The sequence below is a fragment of the Dermochelys coriacea genome, chromosome 6 (genome assembly GCF_009764565.3).
Source record: "Dermochelys coriacea isolate rDerCor1 chromosome 6, rDerCor1.pri.v4, whole genome shotgun sequence".
Classification (NCBI taxonomy): Eukaryota; Metazoa; Chordata; order Testudines; family Dermochelyidae; genus Dermochelys; species Dermochelys coriacea.
Genome location: NC_050073.1, coordinates 15,793,869 through 15,816,928, shown reverse-complemented (window position 1 = coordinate 15,816,928; position 23,060 = coordinate 15,793,869). Strand labels below are relative to the sequence as shown.

At 41.4% G+C, this 23,060-nt stretch overlaps 1 protein-coding gene and 1 long non-coding RNA gene across 2 annotated transcripts in view; one reads left to right on the top strand and one right to left on the bottom strand.

Annotated features, from left to right (window-relative positions):
- CHKA (choline kinase alpha) overlaps positions 1-20,372 on the bottom strand; it is a 42,581-nt gene extending 22,209 nt beyond the window's left edge. Inside the window, exons 1-3 of the mRNA XM_038406988.2 lie at positions 19,718-20,372; positions 10,605-10,716; positions 2,799-2,852 (exon numbers count right to left, since the gene is read on the bottom strand). Of these exons, the coding sequence (XP_038262916.1) occupies positions 2,799-2,852; positions 10,605-10,716; positions 19,718-20,019 (468 nt within the window). The 5' untranslated portion in view covers positions 20,020-20,372. The remainder of the gene's footprint in view (positions 1-2,798; positions 2,853-10,604; positions 10,717-19,717) is intronic.
- Positions 19,312-23,060, top strand: part of LOC122460535 — a 50,437-nt gene continuing 46,688 nt past the window's right edge. The window contains exon 1 of the long non-coding RNA XR_006281902.1: positions 19,312-19,477. This is a non-coding gene — a long non-coding RNA (uncharacterized LOC122460535). The remainder of the gene's footprint in view (positions 19,478-23,060) is intronic.

The window sequence follows — 23,060 nt, the reverse complement described above, 5'->3', positions numbered from 1 at the left end:
CCTCAGACTAAAGGACAAAAGGTTTATTCCAGATGATTTAGCTCTGTCAAATATCCTTGGCATTAGATAATATTTTACTGTTTCATCCCAAGGAAAGCTGGAGGGAAATGTGGCAATCAACTCAAAGTGTATATTCAGAAAAGTAGAATTATAGTTATACCTTTTCTGAAGATACCAGACTGAATAGCTATACTTAGAGAATACAAAAGGTGGAGTCATGCTTGTTGGTGGGGGCAGCATAATGGATCATGCTTTTGCATAGACCACTTGCTCATTCCAGGTATCAAGGCGGCTTGGGACTTCAGATGCATGAGAAGTGAGTCAGTCATGAGGGGGTGGAATTTCATGACTCTAAGACCACACCTAAGTGATCGGCTTCCCCATTTGCCCTCACCAGATTAAGCCGCAACAGCCGCCAAATTGGGAAGACTGGAATAAGATGTCCACAACTACATACTTATCAAATTTAGTAAGTGTTTCTAATAGTACTAGAAAGAAAACTAGGAACAACTTATGTATTCCTATGGAAGGAATCTGCCCTCCCTTTACTAAAAAAGGTGTGGTAAGAATCTAAAAAGCCCCAAGACTAATCCAAAGCATTCATATTAATTTGAATTTAAGCAAAATAAGTCTGACCATCAGTGAAAACCCCATGTGTTACATCACAATATACACATGGTTTTATTGCTGGAATAAAAATTACATTAAGAACAGGGACTAGCCTGCTTTAGAACAAATTCTAATGACAAGTTCTGGAATATTGCATTAGAGACAGGATAACTCAAGCTAGGTCAGTATGGTTCTTCTATGAACCTTCATAGAAGGTTGGCTGATTAATCTTTCCTGCTTCTCTATCTTTCATATGCTTAATCCACACGTATTGTTTGGAAATACTGAATAAAAGGCACACCTGAAAATCTGGTCACATTACCATACAGACTGATTTACAAAGCCTGTTTATCTATACAGAAATTTTTCAAGGTCTAATATTTCAGTTTAAACCTAGAGGCAAGTTTATCATCTCAAATCTGATCAAGTGGCCCTTTAGAAACTGCCATATTACTAGGTTAATGATTTACCAAAATGCCTTTGAAAAAAGATTCTGTATTGTTTTAGGCAGTATAAAATGACCTGTTAATTTTTAGCCTGCAAATGGTCTTATTAAAATTGATGTTTCAAGGTTACAAAGCTAAGCAACAAATTGCAGGCATAAGCAGATACCTGTTATCCATGCAGAGCCAAAGCTTCAGTTGTTTTGAAGTTATCACTTGCAAAATGAAAGTATGTTCACTGAAAATTATACAATGACACCAGCAGCCAAATGTCAGCTGTAAATCTTTCCCAATCAGCAATTCAGTCTCTACTAGCAAGAGCAAGGATCAAGTGAATGTTTTCTCATCTGTCAGAAACTACCAAATAACCATGCAAGTTTATATATATTGTGGTAAACTAGTTAAAACCTATTCTGGATCAAAGCTCATATTCAGATATTAACATTTTTATAAGTATATATTCTTATAGGATTGAAGGAAGAAATCCTGACCTATCAAGAACTAGTGTTTTGTTAATTGATAGATAATTACATGACAACCCTGAATATTTCTACTAGTGTTGATCTTTCTAACCTGGAGGCTGTTACTCTCCTTGAAATAGCCTCAACCTTCTCTGAAATTTTACATGGAGCCAGCCAAGTGTGCTTCCTTAACCTACCAAATCCACCCCAACAGGAATTTATGAACCTGCTGAAGCAAGGCAAGAACACAAGAATGGCCCTACTGGGTCAGACCAAAGGTCCATCTAGCCCAGTATTCCATCTTCTGAAAGTGGCCAGTGCCAGGTGCCCCAAGAGAAATGTCCGGAAGCCAATTCTGTAGTCTTTATGGCAGAAGATTAAATCTACAATCATATCAAATACCCAAATAGATACTCTGTCAGAGCGCACAAATGCAGAGGGGAGAAATTCTGGAGTCTTCTATATAGTGCTGCATGGAGTGCATCAGAGAGCTGTTGACACATCTTCCTTGGTCTTTTATGTGGAACCACCAAAGCAGGTGCCTAAATGCAAAAGCTACCAACCACCAAAAGACATGCCAAGTGCTGGAGGCAAAATCCTTAAGAATTTACAAGTTTCAAATGGAATGATTAGCAGGTAGGGGGTATGGGAAAAGGTTGTAGTATTTTTGTATTAGAGCAGAGTTTGTGTGTTTCCTTTCCTCTCCAACCATGGTCAAGAAGAAAGTGACTGAGGATAGCAAAAGGGTGTTGCACAATAGCCTACAGAGCACATGGGTCATGTTCTACTGCTTCTTACTCAGGACAAAGGACTGCGAGGGGAGTTCTATCAGTCTAGTACCAAGGAATTAAGAACTAGGAATGAGAATCCTGCACAAATGATATTTTATTTAAGAGTAAATTCCATTTTAAAATCATGGAGGATTAGTCTACATGCAAGAAACATTTTGACAACTCTGAGACAATGCATAGGACTTGTGTTATTCAAGTCACAATCTCTCTGGCATGCAGACAGAAAACTGAGTCCAAGTTCTGGCATTTTAACCAAAAGCACTGGAATGATACAGGAAAGAAGATTGGGAAAGGCAGCAAATAGCTGAACTATCTCCATTTTTGTAGATCAGTGGCTCAGAGAAAGGGAGACAATTTCAAGAGCAACCGTGGTCATACATACGCATGTTGAGACAGGCTATTTGTCTCCTGTGTGCTCATCATTCCAGACAGTCTAATGTACTCCTATTTTCATCTCTATGGAATGCAAAACTAACCAGAGGTATTACATTTACCTGCAAGTCATTTTCCTTCTGAGCCTGTCCTGATCCTCCTTTATTACAGGACCTCTATAAATGAGAAAAATTAAATAGTGAGAAGTTGAAAGACAACATAATCAGCAACCACCAGAATAGAGGGAGTAAATAAAACCAGCTACAGTTAACTATTTAACTCTCCACTGACTTAATCAGTAATATCTACAACACTAGTTTCCAACATCTGACCATACCACTCTTATCTCACTGCATACAGTATTTCACACCAAAGCTTTCAAAAGGATGTGCCATTGAGATCAAGCCACTCGCATAATATACTGGAAGCCAAATATTTTCCAATATTTCAGACAGAATTTTGATTTGTTACTGAATGTTTAGAAGAATCTTTTTAATGTTAAAAATATTAATGTACATTTTACTTTGGAAAACATTCCTCCTGTAAGTAAAGTTAACAGTGAAGACATTAGGCCAGGTATACACTACAAACTTACACTGGTATGACTACATCACTCAGGGCTGTCAAAAATCCACACCCGAGTGACGCAGTTATACCGACCTAACCCCTCTATAGACAGTGCTATGTTGTGCAGAGTGCTTCTCACATCAACATAACTGTCTCTTGTAGAGGGAGATGATGGAAGCAGCTCTGCCAGCATAGTAGCATCTTCACTAAAGCAATACAGCAGCACAGGTCTAGTTGTGCTGCTACAGCTTTTAAAATATAAACCTATCATTAGATACATCATAGTCAGATTACATACAAGTCTGAAGAGAAGTACTAGCAGAGTTACAATAGAAAGCTTGCAGAGTACCTGCTTTGCTATATCTAGATCAGATCACCTTTTAGCTTTCACAAATACTAAAGTTTATCCAGTTTAATCACTAAGCTCTACTATATATGTCTCCTATTTGTTACATGTACTGTAGGTTCTTGTAAATCTAGGACTTAAATTTTCAAACAAATTTTGTGCATATATGTGGAGGACAAGCATAAGATGCCTCAATGAAATTGAATACAAGCAAACAGTCAGTTCCATGTGTAATGCATTGTGCTATGTTTGTTAATGCCATCATAAAGCAATTTCAAAACATTAGCAAGTCATGCCCTCAGCAGCTGAACCCTCAGTGGCACATGCTTTTAATAAAGTCGCACATTTAAAATGCAAATGGGAATAAAAACCATAGTCTCTTAAAGGGTTTGAAGGCAAGGAAACAAGTAAGCAAATATTTGCTTAGTTCTATTCAGCATTTTTTGTGTGGCTGCTACTGATGTTGCAATTCTGCTGCAACATTGCTGTTTGTGTATTCAAACCACACTAAGTGTGAAGGCCCATAAAGGAAGCCTCCATCTCATGATCTGAACAGAAACATTTGATTAATGGAACCAATACCTTTCTGTTCCAAAGCTCTAACAACATATCTGTACCAAGGGTGGAAGTGTGGACTGAACAAAATACAAGTTTAGCATCACCATCTGCCCTAAGCACCACACAGCAAACTAATGATTTACACAAACAATACAGCTACAGTATTTATTTCAAAAGTTACAGCAAGGATGTAGTTGATATAATCAAGAATGTCAGAAAGTACTTGCTATTCCACTAAGGTACTAAACTCCTAGCAGACAACAAAATGAAGGCTACTAAATTAGTATATATTCCTTCCAATGAAATTAATTAGTCTTAAACACCCACTGAGCCTAATGTGTAATTAAGCAATAATGTTAAGCCTTGTACAAAAGGACTCCTCTGAAAAGTGTGTCTTATGTCAATATCACGATTGCATTTTACTGAATATTCTTGGAACAGCCAAGGGTTACTCACCATCCAGGAGTCTTTCCTGCTTCATGATGCTCCTAGAATGGTTCAGTTTATCAGAAGTTAAGTGGATTAGATGGCTTTTTCTAAGACCTGAATAGGTATCACTTTCAGTTTATTTGGTTCATACCAGTATAAAAAGACTGGTCAGTACTCTTTTATTACTGTTCTTCAGATTGGTGCCTGAGAATCTTAAGGGTATCTACTGTACTATATCTTTAGGAGAAAGTAATGGATGTGTACTGCAGATTCATCAGAAAATTAGACTTCTGCAGCATTCCTTCTTTTCTGTTACCTCAGCACAAATGTTAGAAGTGTCCAAGCAAGGCAGAAGATGGAATGTGGAAAAGTTCTGAAATTAATGGTTTGCAATTATGACTAGAGGGTTAAAGTGTAGTACACAGATGGCTATCCATCTAGTCATGGTGCAAAATTAGATAAACCTCCTGTTATAGTCTGACAAGGAGGATCTGTAACTAGTGAATACTTTTGGACTGAGCTTTTTGTGAGAAGTTTCTTTAAGGCTTAGATATTAGAGGTTAAGAAAAACAACTCATTTTAGTGGAAATAATCAGGAAGTCACCTGTAAGAATTATGTTTGAGACACACAATTTTCTTGCACCACCAGTTAGAGAACAGACAGTGCATGTAATTCTACTCTTGACTGAACAGCCATCAAGAATGCAGTTTTCCTATAATAGAGCTCACTTCACAAGCTATCAGAAGCTCAAGAAGTGCAACTCTAGTTTTTATAAGAGCCAATGCTATTGATCTTATGTTTTCTTTAAGAGCAATGAAGAGATTTTTTTTTTAAAAAAGTGATGAACTATTTGAAGTAGAGAAGCAGGACTGGCTCCCAAGATTTCTGTAGGGAAATATTTTGTTAACTGGAAAGCACATATACATGTTCTGAAATCCATTTTAAGGTGGTGGTGGGCCATTCCTTGAAGTAGGACTGTATACTAGTGTTCTTGCAGAAAGGATTTTGTTTACAAAACAGATTAAAAGGAAACCTAATAAATTCAAGATTAATAGGTGCCAGTGAGGACAGCTATTTAATACTAAGATGCAGGTAGGAGGGGAAGTGAGGTAGAAAAGTTGCTGCAAGTCTTTAGAGCTAGTGGCCAAAGGTGATTCTCCCCTCCGCACCCTCCCCAACAGACCCTTGATCTTGAGCAACTACTCTAAATTTTTCCCACTCCAACCCTATACAGACTATTGTCCTATGTGAAGGTTTCTTTCTGTTAGATGGCAAAGATTGTTTCACTGTAAATTAAGTGTTAAGAACATGACTGGTTTATAGCTATACTGATCACATATGCCAGTTTGACAAGGAGAATTTAAGTTTGCATTTTCATCCTGACACCCCAGGATTTACTGGACAAGCTGGCTTCTATTGGAAGATGAATTAAACACAACCCTGAGTCTTTGGAGGAAGTGAGTTGGTCAGCAGAAGGGTAGTGAAACTTGCTATGCTTTAAGCAATGGTCTCCAGCTCCTAGTTTGCAAGCTAATTTCTAGCACTGGAACCTGCAACTTTGTGGATTTACTCCATTGCTGGTGACTGTTTCAAGTCACCAAAAGAGTTAAATGCATATTGAGTCACAGAATGGAAACATTTTCAAACCCTGAAATCTGGTCAGTACAACTCATTACCAAGTACCAGTAGAAACCTGAAGTCCTCCTTGGACTCTAAAGTCTGATGGTGAAAACTGGTATGCAAACTACCTTGTAAAAGGGATGCCCAGGGCTCTCTACTAAGCAAAACATAATATATTGATTCAGACTGAGTTCCACCTGAAAAGAATTATAGCTTGTGTTGTGTGTGTCCTTGTACCTAGGCAAATCTGAATGAAATGAGACCAGAGTAACTTCCTCTAAATCTTAGCAACTGGGAATTGGTTGGGTTTTTTTTTTTTTGGGTCCTGCACTAGGAACTCTGCCTTATATCAAGACATCTCTAATCCTCTTGACTTCAGACAAAGTTACCATTCTCTAATGAGGGAGCAGAGGAAAGGAATGGGGAATATTTTGTGCAATATTTTGGTATTTGTAGTTACTCTTTACATATTTAGACAGCATAAACAGCAGCTGTGCTACTTAAGTTTTACTATTTTCTAAACATATCAAAACCTGGAACTAAAAAAATGAAAGCTGTAGAGAATGCTCCAGCTTCAGAGATCTCATACTATACCGTGAATCGTGTCTGTCACCTGGAAACCAGAGTGCTCTAGGCACGATCGCATGGGCAAGCCTGCAGCAGAGAACACATGCATATACAACTAAAGTGGTACATTACCCTCAGAACACCCTTAACTCCACCCAACACAAATATATCCCCTGTAAGAGGTGCTTGGCTTCATTCAAGCTATCTGCCAGTGCCAGGGATTTGTAGTTATTCCATGCTACAGACATTAAAAACAGCAACAATCACAGAAAACATTGATAATTACAGTTACACAGCAGTCTGCATTTTATTTAGTTACAAAAAATAAAAGGCAGCAAGGCAGGTATGGAACAATTTTCTACAGAAATGTGGCAAGCATTTTAACTTGTTCAGTTGTTTGCTTGAATGAAAGGTTAGAGACCAGATAGAACATTAGAGTTCCCAGGTCTTATCTTCATTTATATGTAGGAATTTGTTTTGGCTGTTAAACAATGTAAAGCCCCAGTAATGCTGAGTTAATGCTTTTATTTTGATAGAAAAAGTGGGAATGTGAATCAATCTCCAAGTCATCTTTTGGTAGGTAAATGTACATATAAAAAAAAAGTTGAAGTTATAGTACCAACTGTTGTAATAATGTGGGAGCTTTTATGAGTGAGGTTTAATTCTCAATTTAAATAGGAAACAGCACACAATATTAGAATGTTCTGCATATGAAATCTAGTCTCAAAGTCCAAAACATTAAGTGCACTTTGGCAAATCTTTCAGTTCAGTAGTTTATACACCAAGACAGACAACACTTCAATAGTCACTTGGTTGCATGAGAGGTTTTAAAGTTAAATGCTCCCATAACAATTTAGCTCTTTTGGGCAGGAATGAGGAAAAAAGCAGCAAAAGGCATTAGTTTACTTTGAATATATGCGACATATCTGCATTGTGCCTCAAACACTGATTTTAATGTGGTTAGTATTTTTACCTTTCACAAGCACAAATACTTGTCCTCTTTAATAAAATAAAGATCTGCTCAAGGATATGCTCAAGAGAAGTCCTTGATGTGAATAAACATCCATGCCAGTGAGACCATTCAAAATGGCCAAGCCAGTTCAGCTCTGCCCTCCACCCCACATTCATGCACACAGAAAATTTCTTAAAACAAACTATTATGACAGAGGAAGGACAAAGCTATCCTTGTGTGGCAGCTTTAACCAACTGGCATGGTTTATATTTGATGAGTTATGTACTGACATTTGTGTCTTCCAAAATTCATAATAAGCAAACTGGGATCATTTTCTATTAGCAACAAATGGTTCTCCCAAAGGTGGCTCATATTGGAAGTAGTGGTGCCAGTATCCTTCATTTAAAAAAAGTCAGTGTCACCTACTTTTCTGTGTTTCACTCCTTTATTATGAATACAGTCTTCACTGAATGAGGGGACCTAGCAGCTTGCTTTGTGCACCACCAATTTCAACAGAAATTGGAACTGACAAGTGTTCAAAACTGCTATTGCAAAGGCGGCAAAACAAGTTAAAACTTACAAGTGGTGACTTATTTTTCTAAAACTATCACTGGGTCTTTAAATAATTTTAGTGTTAGGACCCAAAACTGAGAAACTTCTTAACTATTTCTATTTTTATTTAAAATTGAGCAAGTGCTACTTTTTAATAATCACTAAAAAAAGGGAAGAATTTTGTTCACTGGTTCTTGATAACCATGCTTAATCATTTTAGTGTATGCCACCAGAAATTCACTGCAATCCTAAATGAGGCTTCCAAAATACCCCAATTAAAAAAAAAAATGCAGTTTGCTTGTTTTAATTTGAATTTAAGATGTAGGTGCTGGAAGAGACAAATGTTGGTCGACAAACTGTGAACCTCAATGCAATCTGAAAGTTTTACCTTGGGACTTTCTCTGCTTACTTAACCCTTAGTGAACTGCACCAACAAGAGCAGTCATTTCACTGCCACTATGGAAATAAAGGAAGTTAGACATCTCAAAAGATCCTTCAACACCAAGACGAAAAAGATTAGAAAAGTTCTGAATGCACAGTTTCAAATGATTTAACCAATTTAGACAAATTAGTTTAGATTTTGAAGCGCAAAATCTTGTTTTGATTCCTTTATGAACAGGGCAGAAAAGAGGTAAGTCAAGAAAACCCTGAGGGAAGGAGGCAGGTGACTAAGCTCTAGTATCTGTAGTTTGTTTTTCCAAATTTTCAATGCATAATTACATTCAAAGCCTCTTGTTATTAAAAAAGAAAACAGATGTTCTGCCCTTCCATTACTCAAATGCAAATGTTTTGCTGTCCATTTTCCTAAAGCTAACATTTTAAGATAGAGTAAAATTAAAGCCATAAAAAAGTTAGTGAAAATCATTTACTGAATTATACTAATATCAATCTCTATAGACTATTTTGTAAATTGATTATGGATTAAGTTCTTTTTTTTAAAAAAGTTTTCAGAAGGTTTAACTAAAACAAAGTTATTAAAAAGACAGTATTCAGTTAAGCCAAATGCAGACTGAATTCTTAATTTACATCCAGCTGTGCCTAGGTGGTTTCAGACCAGTGGATAATCTTATGGCTGTTGCTGCAATACTTGGCTACCGTGAGCCATGATAAGAATAAACCCTTTAAAATGAATCATGGTCCAGGCTTTCAGCAATCAAAGTCAGGACCTGAATCTCATTTTTAGGTTGTGTGTGTATAAATAAGATGCATTTTGTGATTAGTTAAGTGACACCTTCAGGTTTAATTGGATGCTATTATCACTTTCTGATCAATTCACAGAAGGAGGCATAGATGAAAATTTTCAAGAATTAACTGATGTAATACCTTCAGAAGATTATTCCAAGGAAATGACTGGGAATTGAAGGAAATTGCCACCAACTAATGGTCAGCAAGAGACATTTCAATCACATGGGAAAAACTGAACATTGTGTGATGTGTCAAGCAAGGTAGATAAGATTAAAATTTGTTCTATAGTTATGCAGTTATAGCGGTTAAGAATTTTTTAATGGGTCACCTTTACAAAGTGTTTTGTATACTCCATTTGGAAGCTCACCTGTTAATTCTCTTAATTGACAGAATTATGTGGCAATATTTATAAAGGGGTTTTAATCTTGGTACTGACCAATTGGCAATGAGAGCAATATTGAAAGAACATTTGATAAAGAGCTCCATGTTAGTAAGCTGCTATAGCAGTTGTCACACCTAGCATTCATTCCAGAACTTTTATTTCAGAATGTGACAGCTGCAGGGTACTGGATGTTTGTGTCCAAAGTTTTAATGCTATTAAATACTGTACATCAATAGGTTTTACAGTAACCATAATAGACATCTACTCAGCATAAGTCTACAAAAATCTCAAAGACTATTCAGAGCAAGTTTAACAAAGCTTCAACTTAAACCTCAAAAGGTTTTTTGAAAGTGAGGCTAAGATTTAAAGGATTTACAAATTTAGTCCTTTGAAATCTTAAAGATGCCAAAGAAATTCCTATAGATTACACAGCAGCAGATTTTATACCTTGTTTTGGAATACACACTCCAAACTCTTAATACCAGAAATAAACATTATGGACCAAACCAACAGCAAATGAGCCTTCAGCTGATAGACACGAGCCAGGATTTCTGTATAGAAAGGAGTACAAGTTCTAGGCAATGACAAATTAAAACAAATTGACAAACTAGAGATCTATTCCCACCACCACCACCACCACAAAAACCATTCCCCAACAATAAGAGTAGAACACACTTGCCTTGCCACTGATCATTTAAGTCTCTTGAAATAATTATCCAGATATAAACTATAGAAACCCTCCCACTCCCAAAATGTTCTGTGTACTCACCATCTGTAGAATTGCGCCATATAAGCGGAGAAGAACTTTTCGTGGCTCATCTGCAACCGTCTCCATGGTGTCAGGTAACGAGCACTGGAACAGCATGTTGCTAAGGCCACCTCTAACAAAAGAAAGGCAATGTTCGTAAAGTCTATTGAACATCAGACAACTGTCCATTCCTCATGTCTCATATCTGTGAAGAATAGATTCCTACTTTAGTCCAAAGCCTTGGAATATGTACTATCAGATCTGGAATGAACGACCTGATCTAAATGCATACTAAATTCAAACTCTTCAGCACATCACAATCACAAATCAGTAAGAGAATATATATATATATATATTTTTTAAAAAAGACTGCTTATAATAGCTTGCCATTTAAAAGCTGTATAGGAAAGAAATTTACCCTTTTTATTTAGGGGGGGGGGGGGAGAAAAAAAATAGGTGTTTGACTTATTACTGTGGGATAGTGTGTTTCTGCCAAAGAGAATCATCGGAATCTAGCTTGAGGGATGAAGACTTTTCCACATTTTCAAAGGCCATTTTATTTAAGTGAACAGCAACAGGATCTATTTGAGGAAAGGCTCATGAGCAGAATAGTAGATATGGTGCAGGTCAGGACTGACATGTTTTAATGAGCTTCTCCCCCAGTAGCTAAAATGATGCTGTTCTAAGCTGTACTCTTTTCATAAGCACTAAATCTCCAGAAAGATTAGATTCAACAGTCACCAAAAAAAGTTTGGTCAGTTTATTGCAAGAGACATGCGGTTATGAACACAGAAATTTGGCAGTTTTCATTCGCTTCTGGGAACTTGATTGTGTACTATGCGCTCTCCCTTTATTTACTTGTAACATCAGGTATTGAAGGATATCAATTAATGGTTTAATTAGAACTCCAAAGATATTGCATGATTTTGGCCGTGATTACCCATAGTAAAAGTGTCACATGGTAGTTTCATATGCAGAACTAAAAGGTACTGAAATTTGATTTGCACTAGCTCTCAGTTTAGCTAGCTGAATATTCATCTGGGGAGCCCTACTGTAGTGGAACTAGCACCTGTTACAAGAGATTGTGAAATAAACATATCATATATGCAGAGTGTATAGTAATGATTAATCTTAGAGGTTCCTTTGTGTGTGTTTTAAAGAACCAGGTTTTCAGTTTGTGCCCCTTTTACTAGAATAGTTTAAAAATTTACTTGAACAAAAGCTTCCAGCGCAGGTTGATCAGTTAAAAGAATACCTATTTAACTATCCATGGACAACAATTTAGTGTTATGGCATGTCAGCTCATTCTGCAAACAGACTAGACTTGCATGATCTGTAGCTATGGTTGCAGTGGTGTTAGGTCTTATGAAGTCCAGTAATAAAATATTTTCATATAGCATCTTTAAAGAGTAACCAAACAGTGTCAGAGGAGACAATACTGCCTACAACTGTGATGATAGTTTTATAGAGGGGAAATGAAATACATCTGGAGTGATATTTTCCTCTGTTGGTGGTCCAACAGCAAGTAGAATATTTGTCTGATGCCCCTTTTATAGGCAAAGAGAAAAACGGAATAAGAAGGTTGATGAAGTTTGTCAGTTTTCATCCTTTGACCTGCCTATGTTAGAATTGGTTCACAGCTTCATGAATGGGACAGCTAAAAATGATGGATGTGTAAATTCCCAGTAAATTCATAAGGCAGCAGCAAAAAGATTAAAAGGGAAAGAAGAGAACACTAACTGATGTCACTTATAAACAGAATCATAGGATAACAAACCTATGAAAATCCTGCAGTTGTGATTACAGATGGGCATCACCTCTTACCTGTAATGCATGAAGCTATGTTCATTACAAAATTTCATAATGTCTGAAGTACTGCATTTCAAAGGTGGTCTTTATGACAGTGGTGTTTTACAAAGATGCCAGCTACCGCCGCATACTCCACTTGCTATTAATCTTATCTTTTAATATTTCCAGTGTGCTGAAATAGCTTAGAAGGGCCCAGGAGAACCTTGTTTTTAAAAACTGAAATAAATTGGTTCAACCATTTAAGTTCCAGTATGCAACTTAAAAGTTGTCTCAATTTAGCTTTAATTAATGTCTTATTTAAAACGCAGTTTTACCCTGAAACATGACCATCTACACATAGTTCATTCTTACTCAAGAGGTATGCTCCCTGCATATAATAGTCAGAGTCATAACAGGCTGATTAATGCATTGTTACTTTTGACTTGTGAGCACTGCAGATCCAGTAGTCTAGTGAGATGATTTCAAATCATTCTTGAGCATGACTAACAGAACTGATTACCAAGTTACAGTTGCAGGACCAGTTACACTTGTGCAAACCCACTGAAGATGCCTGTGCAACACTTGAGAGCAAAATCTGGCCTGTTGGAACCTTTTTCTACTGGTAACATGGAGAAAGAGCTTAAGTTTGACTTTAGGATCCCAGGTTGAGTTTGCTGGGACAGCAATTAGAAAACCATCTTTTACTTAAACTGAGTTCACCAGATAGGAAATAATTGAGACAAACTGAGTAGCTTATGCTGCCATTATTCATTTTCAGACCACAACTGAGCTTTAAACAAATAATGGCTGAGGCACTCTTTAGGAACAGGAACTTATACAGGCATTTGGTAAAACTGCTAAATCATGGTTGATATTTTAGCTGGATAAGGTGTTTAGGAAATCCTGAAGTCCTTTAAGTGGTTGTGCCAGTATCCTGGAACTACTTAGTAAAGTGCACCAGTATCAAATTATGGCTGAAGATGACAATCTTTTAGAAAAGATTACCATGCAATACACATTACTATAGCCTTTATTTTGCCTCCCGCAGATTTCAGAACATGACTTAGTAATACTTAAAAGTTCCACTTTGCTTTTTGGGGAAAAAAGCTTATTCACTCACCCCACATTGTCTCTATTATATTGCTTTTCTGCAGCAGGTCTTCATTATTGCCTCTCCTATCAGGAATTTCCCTTCACAGCAAAGAAAAAATAGCGTAATACTGATGGGAGTATAACTGTTAACAGTGGTAATATGGGCTCATCTTTCAAAAGAAGAAGTGATGAGGATAAAGTAGTAGCCTAAAAACTTCGTTTTATACTTCATTATGTCCCTTAAAATTTGCACTGTATTACACCAATTAAATCAATACTTCGTGTATGTCATACCATGATCTCACAACTATCTAAAAAGGTAAAGCTCTTTCAGATGCCCAAAAGCTCAGAGGTCTGGGAAAAGCACAGCATGATGGACCTGGTCATATTCTATTGCTCAAGTTTTCTTTCAATGGGATCCTAGGAATCCGAATGTCAGAGGCCCACAAAAAAAAAAAAGCCGTGTAGATCAACACTTCCTAAACTTATCTGCAGAGAGCTAGCTATTCACATGGCACTAGCTACTCATTTTCAGCTGCTTTTACAGATATCTATGCCGTTTGTGATGAAGAATGACTAAATAAAAGTAATTTAAAAAAAAAAAAGAGCCACCACTGAGAAGCAGCCAGCCTGTGTGCTTCTACTGGGGCTGCTAACTACATAGAGGAAACAGCAGCAATCCTTTGGAACCAGAATCATCTGTGGGAAACGAATATCCAAGGAAACATGGTACAAAGCAACCAGATCCTATGTTTAAGGAAGAAGAGGACCAGGTGGTCTAGCAAGTATCCAGGGAAGTATGTAGCAGGAGGAAAGACTAGGCAACTTATAACCATGCAGGTAAGTGGGGGGGGGGGGGGGGGGGGAGGAAGAGAAAGTACTAGAAAGATAAGGAAGATCAAAAATAGATCACGTAGAGTCATGACTACAACCCTAGGTCTACCTACATCTCCAAATAGCATTTAACATAGAATGTCAAACTGTTAATGTTTACGTCCCTTGTAAAGCCCTTGAGAATGGTATAGTCTGTTTATTGGACTTAGGGTATGTCTACCCTATGAAATTAGGTCAATTTTATAGAAGTAAATTTTTCAGAAGTGATTTTATACATCGATTGTGCCTGTCCCCACTAAGTGCATTAAGTCAGTAGAGTGCATCCACAGTACCATGGCTAGTGTAGACTTTTGGAGCAGTGCACCGAGGGTAGCTAACCCAAAGTTCCCGCTGGAATTCTGGAATTCAATGCCTGATGGGGCAAAAACATTGTCACGGGTGGTTTTGGGTATATGTAGTCAGTTGCCCCTCCCTCTGTGAAAGGGCCACCAGACAATCGTTTTGCAGCTTTTTCCTGGGTTAACCACACAGACGCCATAGCGCTGCTAGCTATCCTCATCAACTGTATTTTGCTCACTCCACTGCAACTCTGCTATCCTGCGAGCTGGAAGCTTCTGCCTCAGGCTGCTCTCCCAGCTGGCAGAACCATGCGGTTGCACCTACCCCTTGCTCCCATGGCCCATGAAGCCTGAGACAATAGTAAGGAGCAGTTCAACTATAGGCTGACCAAGTGCGAATGGTAGCAGAATGTGCCTTTGGACATTTAAAAGCTCGCTGGCGCTGTTGGTCAGACCTCAGCGTAAACAGCATTTCCATTGTTATTGCTGATTGCTTGTGCTCCATAATATCTGTGAGAGTAAGGGGGAAGATATTTATGGAGGGGTAGGAGGTTAAGGAAAGTTGCCTGGCATCCGATTTTGCCCAGCCAGACACCAGGGCGAATAGAAGAGCACAGCAAGGTGTGCTGTGCATCAGACTTTGAAGACCATTTTCATGACTGACCAGGCTACAGAGTGACAGTTGTGTGTGTTTCTCCTTGATGCAAACCCGCCCCCTTTGTTGATTTTAATTCCCCATAAGCAAACCACCCTCCCCCCTTCAAAATAAACTAACTATTGTTTTGAAACCATGCATTCTTTCTTTATTAATTAAAAAATTGAGATAACTGACAAGGTAGCCACTGGTGGTTTTGGGTACATGTCATCAGTGACCCCTCACTCCCTCCCTCTGTGAAAGGAATGGCAGACAATCATTTCTTGCCCTTTTTCCTGGACTGCCCATGCATATGCCATAGCACTGCAAGCAGGAGCCCGCTCCGATCACCGCTGCAGTTGTGAGCATTGTATACACCTTGCATTTGCCCTTGGAGATTTTGGCATATACATATTAGCATTACATCCTTTGGAACGGAGTTCTGATACCATGGATTTATCTCCCCATACGATCAGATCCAGTTCCTCCTGTTCGGTCCATGCTGGAGCTCTTTTGCTATTCTGGAACTTCATGGTCCCCTGAGCTGATGAGCTTGCCACACTGGCCAAACAGGAAATGAAATTCAAAAGTTCCCAGAGCTTTTCCTGTGTACTTGACTAGTGCATCCGAGTTTAAAGTGCTGTCTAGAGCAGTCACAATGGAGCACTCTGGGATAGCTCCCAGAGGCCAATACCGTTGAATTGCATCCACACTACCCCAAATTCAACCCAGCATTGTTGGTTTTAGCGTTAATCCCCTTGTTGGGGAGGAGTACAAAAATTGATTTTAAAAGTCCTTTAAATGGCTTCATCATGTGGACAGCTGCAGGGTTAAATCAAACTAATGCTGCTAAATTAGACCTAAACTCGTAGCATATACCAGGGCTTAGGATAAACAGTCCTTTCAAGTTACTTCTAGAACAATACAAAACCAAGCTGACTGACAATTCCTACATGAATGACTGATTTTGAAGTGTATTAGTCTGGTGCTCTACTGGTGACACTATCAAGGCTCAGGAATCCTTGTGCAACCCCATTTAACTTGTTTAGGTTGAACTTGACTCGACTATGCTTTGCAAGGGCAATAGTTTCATGCACTTCATCTCTGAAAGATTTAATCAAGGCACATCATACAGGAGACCAATAAAGGCTTTCCTTGTGACATAAGTCACTTAAAGCTGTATTTACAGCTACTGAATACAATTCCAATGTGACTATGAAAAAAAAGGATGTGAAAAGGCAACAAGTTTCAATTAATCTGCTTCTGTGGCACTGTACGATTTGGCACTTCAAACAGGAACTCCTTTGTTAGCCTGTAGAGAGATGTCCGATAGCACTATGGTGTGCTACTCTACTCAGTAAAGGTTGGCATACACCATCCCTGCCCTGCTGATTAACGGCCACAGATAGGGGAAAAAAGTAACACCTTTGCAAGAGGCAACATCTCCAATGTCTCTGCTCAGTTTTCCAAAGCAGAGCAAAAATGGCATGGTTGTCATTTTCACATATTACTTTGTTCTGTTATATAAAAGCAATTGATATAAACATTTTATAGGAATTGCACAGCTTATAAAAGCTGTGCAATTAGCCAGAGCAATGTGGTTCACTCTGCTATCACAATATTTTGACCCTCCCTGACATCAGGATCAATATATTCTACATCTAAACTGGTAGCAATTTTCCATCATCATCATGTTCCTATTATGCAGGGATCTCAAACTCAATTTACCTTAGAGCCAGTGCCAGTCCTCAAATCCTCCCAGCAGGCCAATAATGTCACTCATGCTGCCCAAAACTCCACCCCGCCCCCACCTGCCTAAGGCTCTGGGAAGAGAGTTTGAGGGTAGGAGAGGGTGCAGGCTCTGGGAGAGAGTCAGAAGGTGTGGCCCTTACCTGGGGCTCTAAGGCAGGGCAGGCCAGTGGACCTCCATGTGCTGCTGCCCCCAGACACCGCCTCTGCAGCTTCCTATTGGCCACAGGGGCGCTTGGGGCAGGAGTAGTGCACAGAGGCACAACCCTGCTCCACCCCAGGGAGGCGCTAGCAGACATAGCAAGCAGGCAGACACCACTCAGCTCTGTTGCACTGCCAGGGCCCCAGGCCATTTTAAATTGGCTAGTGGAAGCACCTGGGGTGGCAGGTGGGGCCAAGGGAGAGACCCCAAAACTGCTAGAGCCCCACAGGTCACATTGACATTGCCCTAAACGCCAGAGGCATAGTAGCCAAAGCTCCTCCACTCCTGTCTGTTTGTCAAATCCTTCAAATCTCCCAGCTGTGCTCCAGGTTTTTCAATTCAGCTTCCACAACTCTTCACCATGTTGTTTTCAGGCAGCCTCATTTTTGCTTGCCTTAAGGTGTCCATCTTATTGCTACTCTAGTGATGGAATCAGTTTTCCTCCAAAGCACATGACCCATCTCAATCTCCAGTGCCTCCTGGCAATGATGGTGCTCTGAGCCTCTTGGATGCACTGTGTCATTAGAGCAGTTTTCCATAAACAGCCATTAACAGAGTACCCAATTTTGTTAATCCAGGGCTATGTTCTCCTTAAGAGGGAAACTGAGTCCAAGAGATTCTATGGCAGTAGAGTGCAATTGCTGGCCAGCAAAATGCAACAATTTAAGGTATTTTTTGTCACTGCCCCTTCCTGAGGGCAGCTCCCAGTGCAAATGACCTGGATAATTTGTCTCAAAGGCAAAAGGGAAACCTTCCAAGAAATGCAGGAGAGCACACCACAGTCTGAGGCAAAATGGAAATGTTTAGCCTCAGTTGGTGAAGCAGACTGAAAGAGGAGAACAGGAGTGGGTAGATCAGAGTAAAGTAAGTATCCAACACAGTAGGAATAAGATTAATCTATTAACTGGCAATAAAAGGACTTTTACATATTGTCATTCTGGTGACTATTTGCAGCTATTTGGACAGATAAAGTCAGAATATTAGAAAACTATAATGATTGTGATTCTTTAATGTTTAAATAATTATAGAAAACAGCCAACTCAGATCATATCTGTATAAAGAGTTAAAAAAACAGACACCATCTTAGTTTAGCATAAGAAATTCAGGAAGAGTCTTCATTTTATACTCCATCTACTCTGTCTAGTCATTTCCACCATTTAACCTGAATAATCAGTGCTCTGCATGGGTTTCACATAACAAGGATGGGAGAAACATTTAAAAATGGAACATGTTTTAGAGCCACAAACAATGCCAGGGGGACTCAGGTACAAGTGTAGCTCCTGAAGGTCAGTTAGAGAATTAAACAGTACTAGATTTCTAGTTAATTAAGATCCTACAATATTTTAAACTGGTTGGGCAAATAATTTTGCAGTCACAAATCCCTTTCACACATAGTGGCTTTTGAAAATTCAAACCCTTAAACCACAGTAATGGTCAGAACTACTGGGCATTTAGAAGTATTTAAGACTGATGTAAAAAACAGATACTGCTCTCTTTCACTCAGAGAGCAGTTCCAAAATACATTACATACAGTTGCTGACCAAAGAATCCACACTCCATAACTCCCACATTTTCATATCCAAGCTATACAAACCTGGTTACTCTATGGTAATGAACTGACATGCTGAATCACAGGACTACAGAAACCTAAAGATGACTCACAATGCTGGGATTTGCACTACCATTTGCAATTTACAGGATGAAAAGAAAATATGAAATTCTGAACACTGAAAAAAGCCACCGAGACCAAAAAAAAACAAGGAACAAGTTTGAAACACTCAAATTGTTCTAAATAGAGGGCAAGCATTTCTAGGCATTTGTATAAGCAGTGCAGGAGCTCCCACAAACTCCCTCTTGAGCCATGAATCAAGCATATTTCGGTAACCACCCAGAGCATCTCCTCTTGCCTCAGAGGAGAGCCACAGACGTAACAGTGCCGGACCCTCCCTCTTTACTGTGGTTCTGGATTCGATGCCGTGACTTGACAATGCTGAACTTGAACCGATTTCTGCTGCCCAGCCCCCTATACCGCCTGGGCTTTGGAGGATGCAGAGGAAGGTAGGTCCTCCCTGCCCCGCCCCCGCGGGACTCTAGGTTGATTGGCCGCACTGACCTTGCAGCTGGTCTTCTTGGCGAGGGGGAGAGGAGGAAGAATCCAGCCCGAGGAGCTCAGCCTGCCTGCTTCCCCCCCCCACAAGCAGGGAGGGGGGGCTACCCCGCGCATCCTACAGCGCCCCAAGCCAGAAAGAGAATGCAGGTGGGAGAAGGTCCCCGCCCACTCAGCCTCATAGCGCCCATCACCCGGCCCGGGGGGAGGGGAAGAAGGGGGAAACCAACTGGCTCCCTACCCCCTCAGGCCTAGAGCGCCCGCCATCCGCCCCATCTCCAGTGTCCCCCTCCCCTAGCCCTCACTCACTGCCCCGCTCCCCCATAGCGCCGTTGATGTGGCCCCAGGGCCCTCACTCCTGCCCCCCTCCCCCCCCCCGGAAGCACTGACCTGATGGGGCTGATGCGCAGCTGCTCCTCCCGCAGCCCCCGCCAGGCCCCGGGCAGGAACTCCTTGCACCACAGATACGCCTTGCGGCGGGTGCGGGAGTCGGGCTCCTCCTCAGATGGCGGCAGCGTGGCCGGCGGCGGCGCCCGTACCCCCGCCAGCTCCTTGCCGTCAGCCTCAGGGTGAGTGGGCGGCGACGGCGGCTGCCCCGCGGCGGGCAGGACCACCCCGGGGCCGGGGCTACAGCCGAGCAGCAGCCCCAGTGGGGAGGGCTCGGTTTCGCCGTTACAGAACTTGGTCTTCATAGCGCGGGCGGGTGAGGTAAGGCGGTGGGAGAGGTGCACGCGCTCAAATCGGAGCCCGCAGACGGAATACGAGAGGCGCGCGCCTGCTTCCCGTTCTTATACCCGCTCGGCACGCGGACCCGCTCATCTCACTCACACCCCCTTCGCCCCCCTCCCCCTCACCCCCCGCCGCCCTTTCTGATTGGCTCTCGATCCGCACCAGTCCTGCGGGCTCCGGCACCAGACGCCTCCTGATTGGCGCAGAAAGGAAGCTGCGGCTCCAGCTGCCGCAACGCAAGCTTTTGTGAGGGGCACACAAGCTGCCGATTGGCTGCTCCTGGTTGCCCGGGCGATCGGTGCGGCTCCCGCGCATCACAATGATGCGGAGAGAGAGCAAGGTGATTCACCCGCGAAGGTCAGCCCCACCTCCCCCTGCCCCGTGCTCAGCTTCCATCCCCCTCCCCTCTGAGCTCCGCCCCTCAGCCCCTTCTCTGGGCTTAGCTCCCCCTCACTGTGTGTTCCGGCTCCACGCCCCCCTCCTCCTGAGCTCAGCCCCCACTGCCTCCGTCCCCCAGCTGTGCCCACCACCCTTCCCCTCCCCGTGTGGCTCCGTTTCCCCTCTCCAGCTGCGCCCGCCGTCTCTCTCTGCCCCGCCGAACACAAGGATGCTCTCTCCTGCTGCGCTCAGCATCCACCTCTCAACCACAAGTGTCTCCGTGGGAGGGGGAGGACATTAAGCCTTAGCAGAGCTGGGCAGTCACTGGAGAGGAAGGCAAAAGGCGGGGCACAGCTAGAAGGGTACTTGAGCTCTGAGTACAGCTGAACAAGCAGAAGAGGGGGACTGGGGCCAAGCTGAGGTCACCTTATTTGAGGTTTGTTAATGGGGGGAGGGATAGCTCAGTGGCTTGAGCATTGGCCTGCTAAACACAGGGTTGTGAGTTCAATCCTTGAGGGGGCCATTTAGGGATCCAGGGCAAAAATTGGGGTTTGGTCCTGCTTTGAGCAGGGGGTTGGACTAGATGACCTCCTGAGGTCCCTTCCAACTCTGATATTCTATGAATATCTGGGAATTCAATATAGCATTATTACATCATTCGGTAGCTAGTGTTTAATTGACTGAGTATGTCCTGGGGTGTTAGGCTTGGCCTGGTAGTGCCATCTGTCCACTGCAGTGAGCATTGTGGGAGCTGCTGCTGTGCAGGACAGATTGGCTCATGGTAACCAGGAGTTCCTCTAGCCCAAGCTCTTATGGAAAGATGCAGGCTAATTAACAGTCTTATTCAGTTGGAGTTGATTCACACAGGGATGACAAACTGCACACATTTGACCTGTAAGGTTCACCGAAAGGTGAACTCCAGAGGAAAATTTGTTTCTGTGTACATTGCTTTAAAGTTTTGTTTTGTTTTTTTTAAAAATCTATTTGTTTTTTACATTGGAAATATAAGAAATATCATGCTCTGACTTCTTTTTCTTGAAAGACTGGCAATATTTGCCGTGTTGGAATGGTGACATCATAATCAGCTGAAATCAGTGTCAGCTGTCCTAGCCCTCAGGTGGAGTGGGAGGGAATGTTAAAATTGCCTAAGACTTAATAGCCTCTCTTATCATAAAAGAGCAATAAAGAAACATGCCATCTTTACACTGCTATGATCCTGAGCTACCTCTCCATCAGCCAGGTCCCCCAGCGAACCTAAGAATGGCCATACTGCGTCAGACCAATGGTCTATCTAGCCCAGTATCCTGTCTTCCAGTGGTGACCAATGCCAGGTGCTTCAGAGGGAATGAACAAAGCAGGTAATCATCAAGTGATCCATCCCCTGTTGCCCGTTCCCAGATGGTAATCAGAAGGTAGGGACACCTAGAGCATGGGATTACATCCCTGAACATCTTGGCTAATAGCCATTGATGGATCTATCCTCCATGAACTTATCTTGTTCTTTTTGGAACCTTGTTATAATTTTGGCCTTCACAACATCCCCTGGCACAAGTTCCACAGGTTGACTGTGCATATATCAGAGCAGCTGGAGGGCTCCTCTAATACTAGCTGCCAGTGGCTTTAAGGGACCAGTATAGTAGCTGGCGATCATTGGGGTGCATGGAAGATTCATCTTCACTTTTTTTTCTCAGCTAATTCTTTACAGTGGCATCCCCCTTTCTGGCCCATGCATCCTGCCCTGCCTCTTCACCATTGGAGAATCTCCCACTAGCATAGGAGTTTTGAGAGAGGAGTCAGGAGAGTTTTGTGGGTTGGTTTTAGAGCTGCTTTTTGGTGATAAAGAAGCCACAACACAACTGAAAATCAGACTCATGGCTGAGGCATATTGGTCCCTAATAATTGAGAGGAAGGGTGGTCCAATGGCGAGGGTGCTAGATTAGGACTCAGGAGATGTGGATTCAATTTCTGGCTCAATCCTAGACATCTTGCACAAGTGACTTAGTCTTATGCCTCAGTTTCCCATCTGTAAAATAGAGATAATACTACTTCCCTACCTCACAGGGGTATTGTGAGGTGCTCAAGTACTGTGGTAATGGGGGCCATATGAGTACTTCTGTTTTGTTTTGATCTAATTTCAGTTGTTAGGTTCAGTGGTGGCCTGTGGAGGTCAGACTAAATGATCTGGTAGTCTGTTCTGGCCTTAAATTCTATGACTCATGCTAGATAGATTCAGTAAATCTTAAGTGTTTTGCCAGACTGAGGCCTTGGTGGAGAAATGTACTGGGAGTTTAAACTACCGTTGCCCATTGTTATACCTATTCCGTGGACAGAAGCACCTCCTTTGGTGTGGACAGTGCTCTTTGAGGAGTACAGCTCAGAACAAGAATCCAATTTACCATGGTCAGATGGACTTGAAGCTGTTTGCTGGTGTTTTTTGCTGCATTTGAGATAGAGGTGTCAGACCACTACCTAAGATGCATATCTGTCCTGGGGCCACAGAAGCAGAAGAAATTTCTGCATGAAGGGACAGTGGTTTCCTCTGCTATTCACACAAAAAAAAACAAAACCAAAAAATGGCTAGCTCCTCAGCTGGTGTAATTCAGCATAATTCAATTTGACTTCAGTG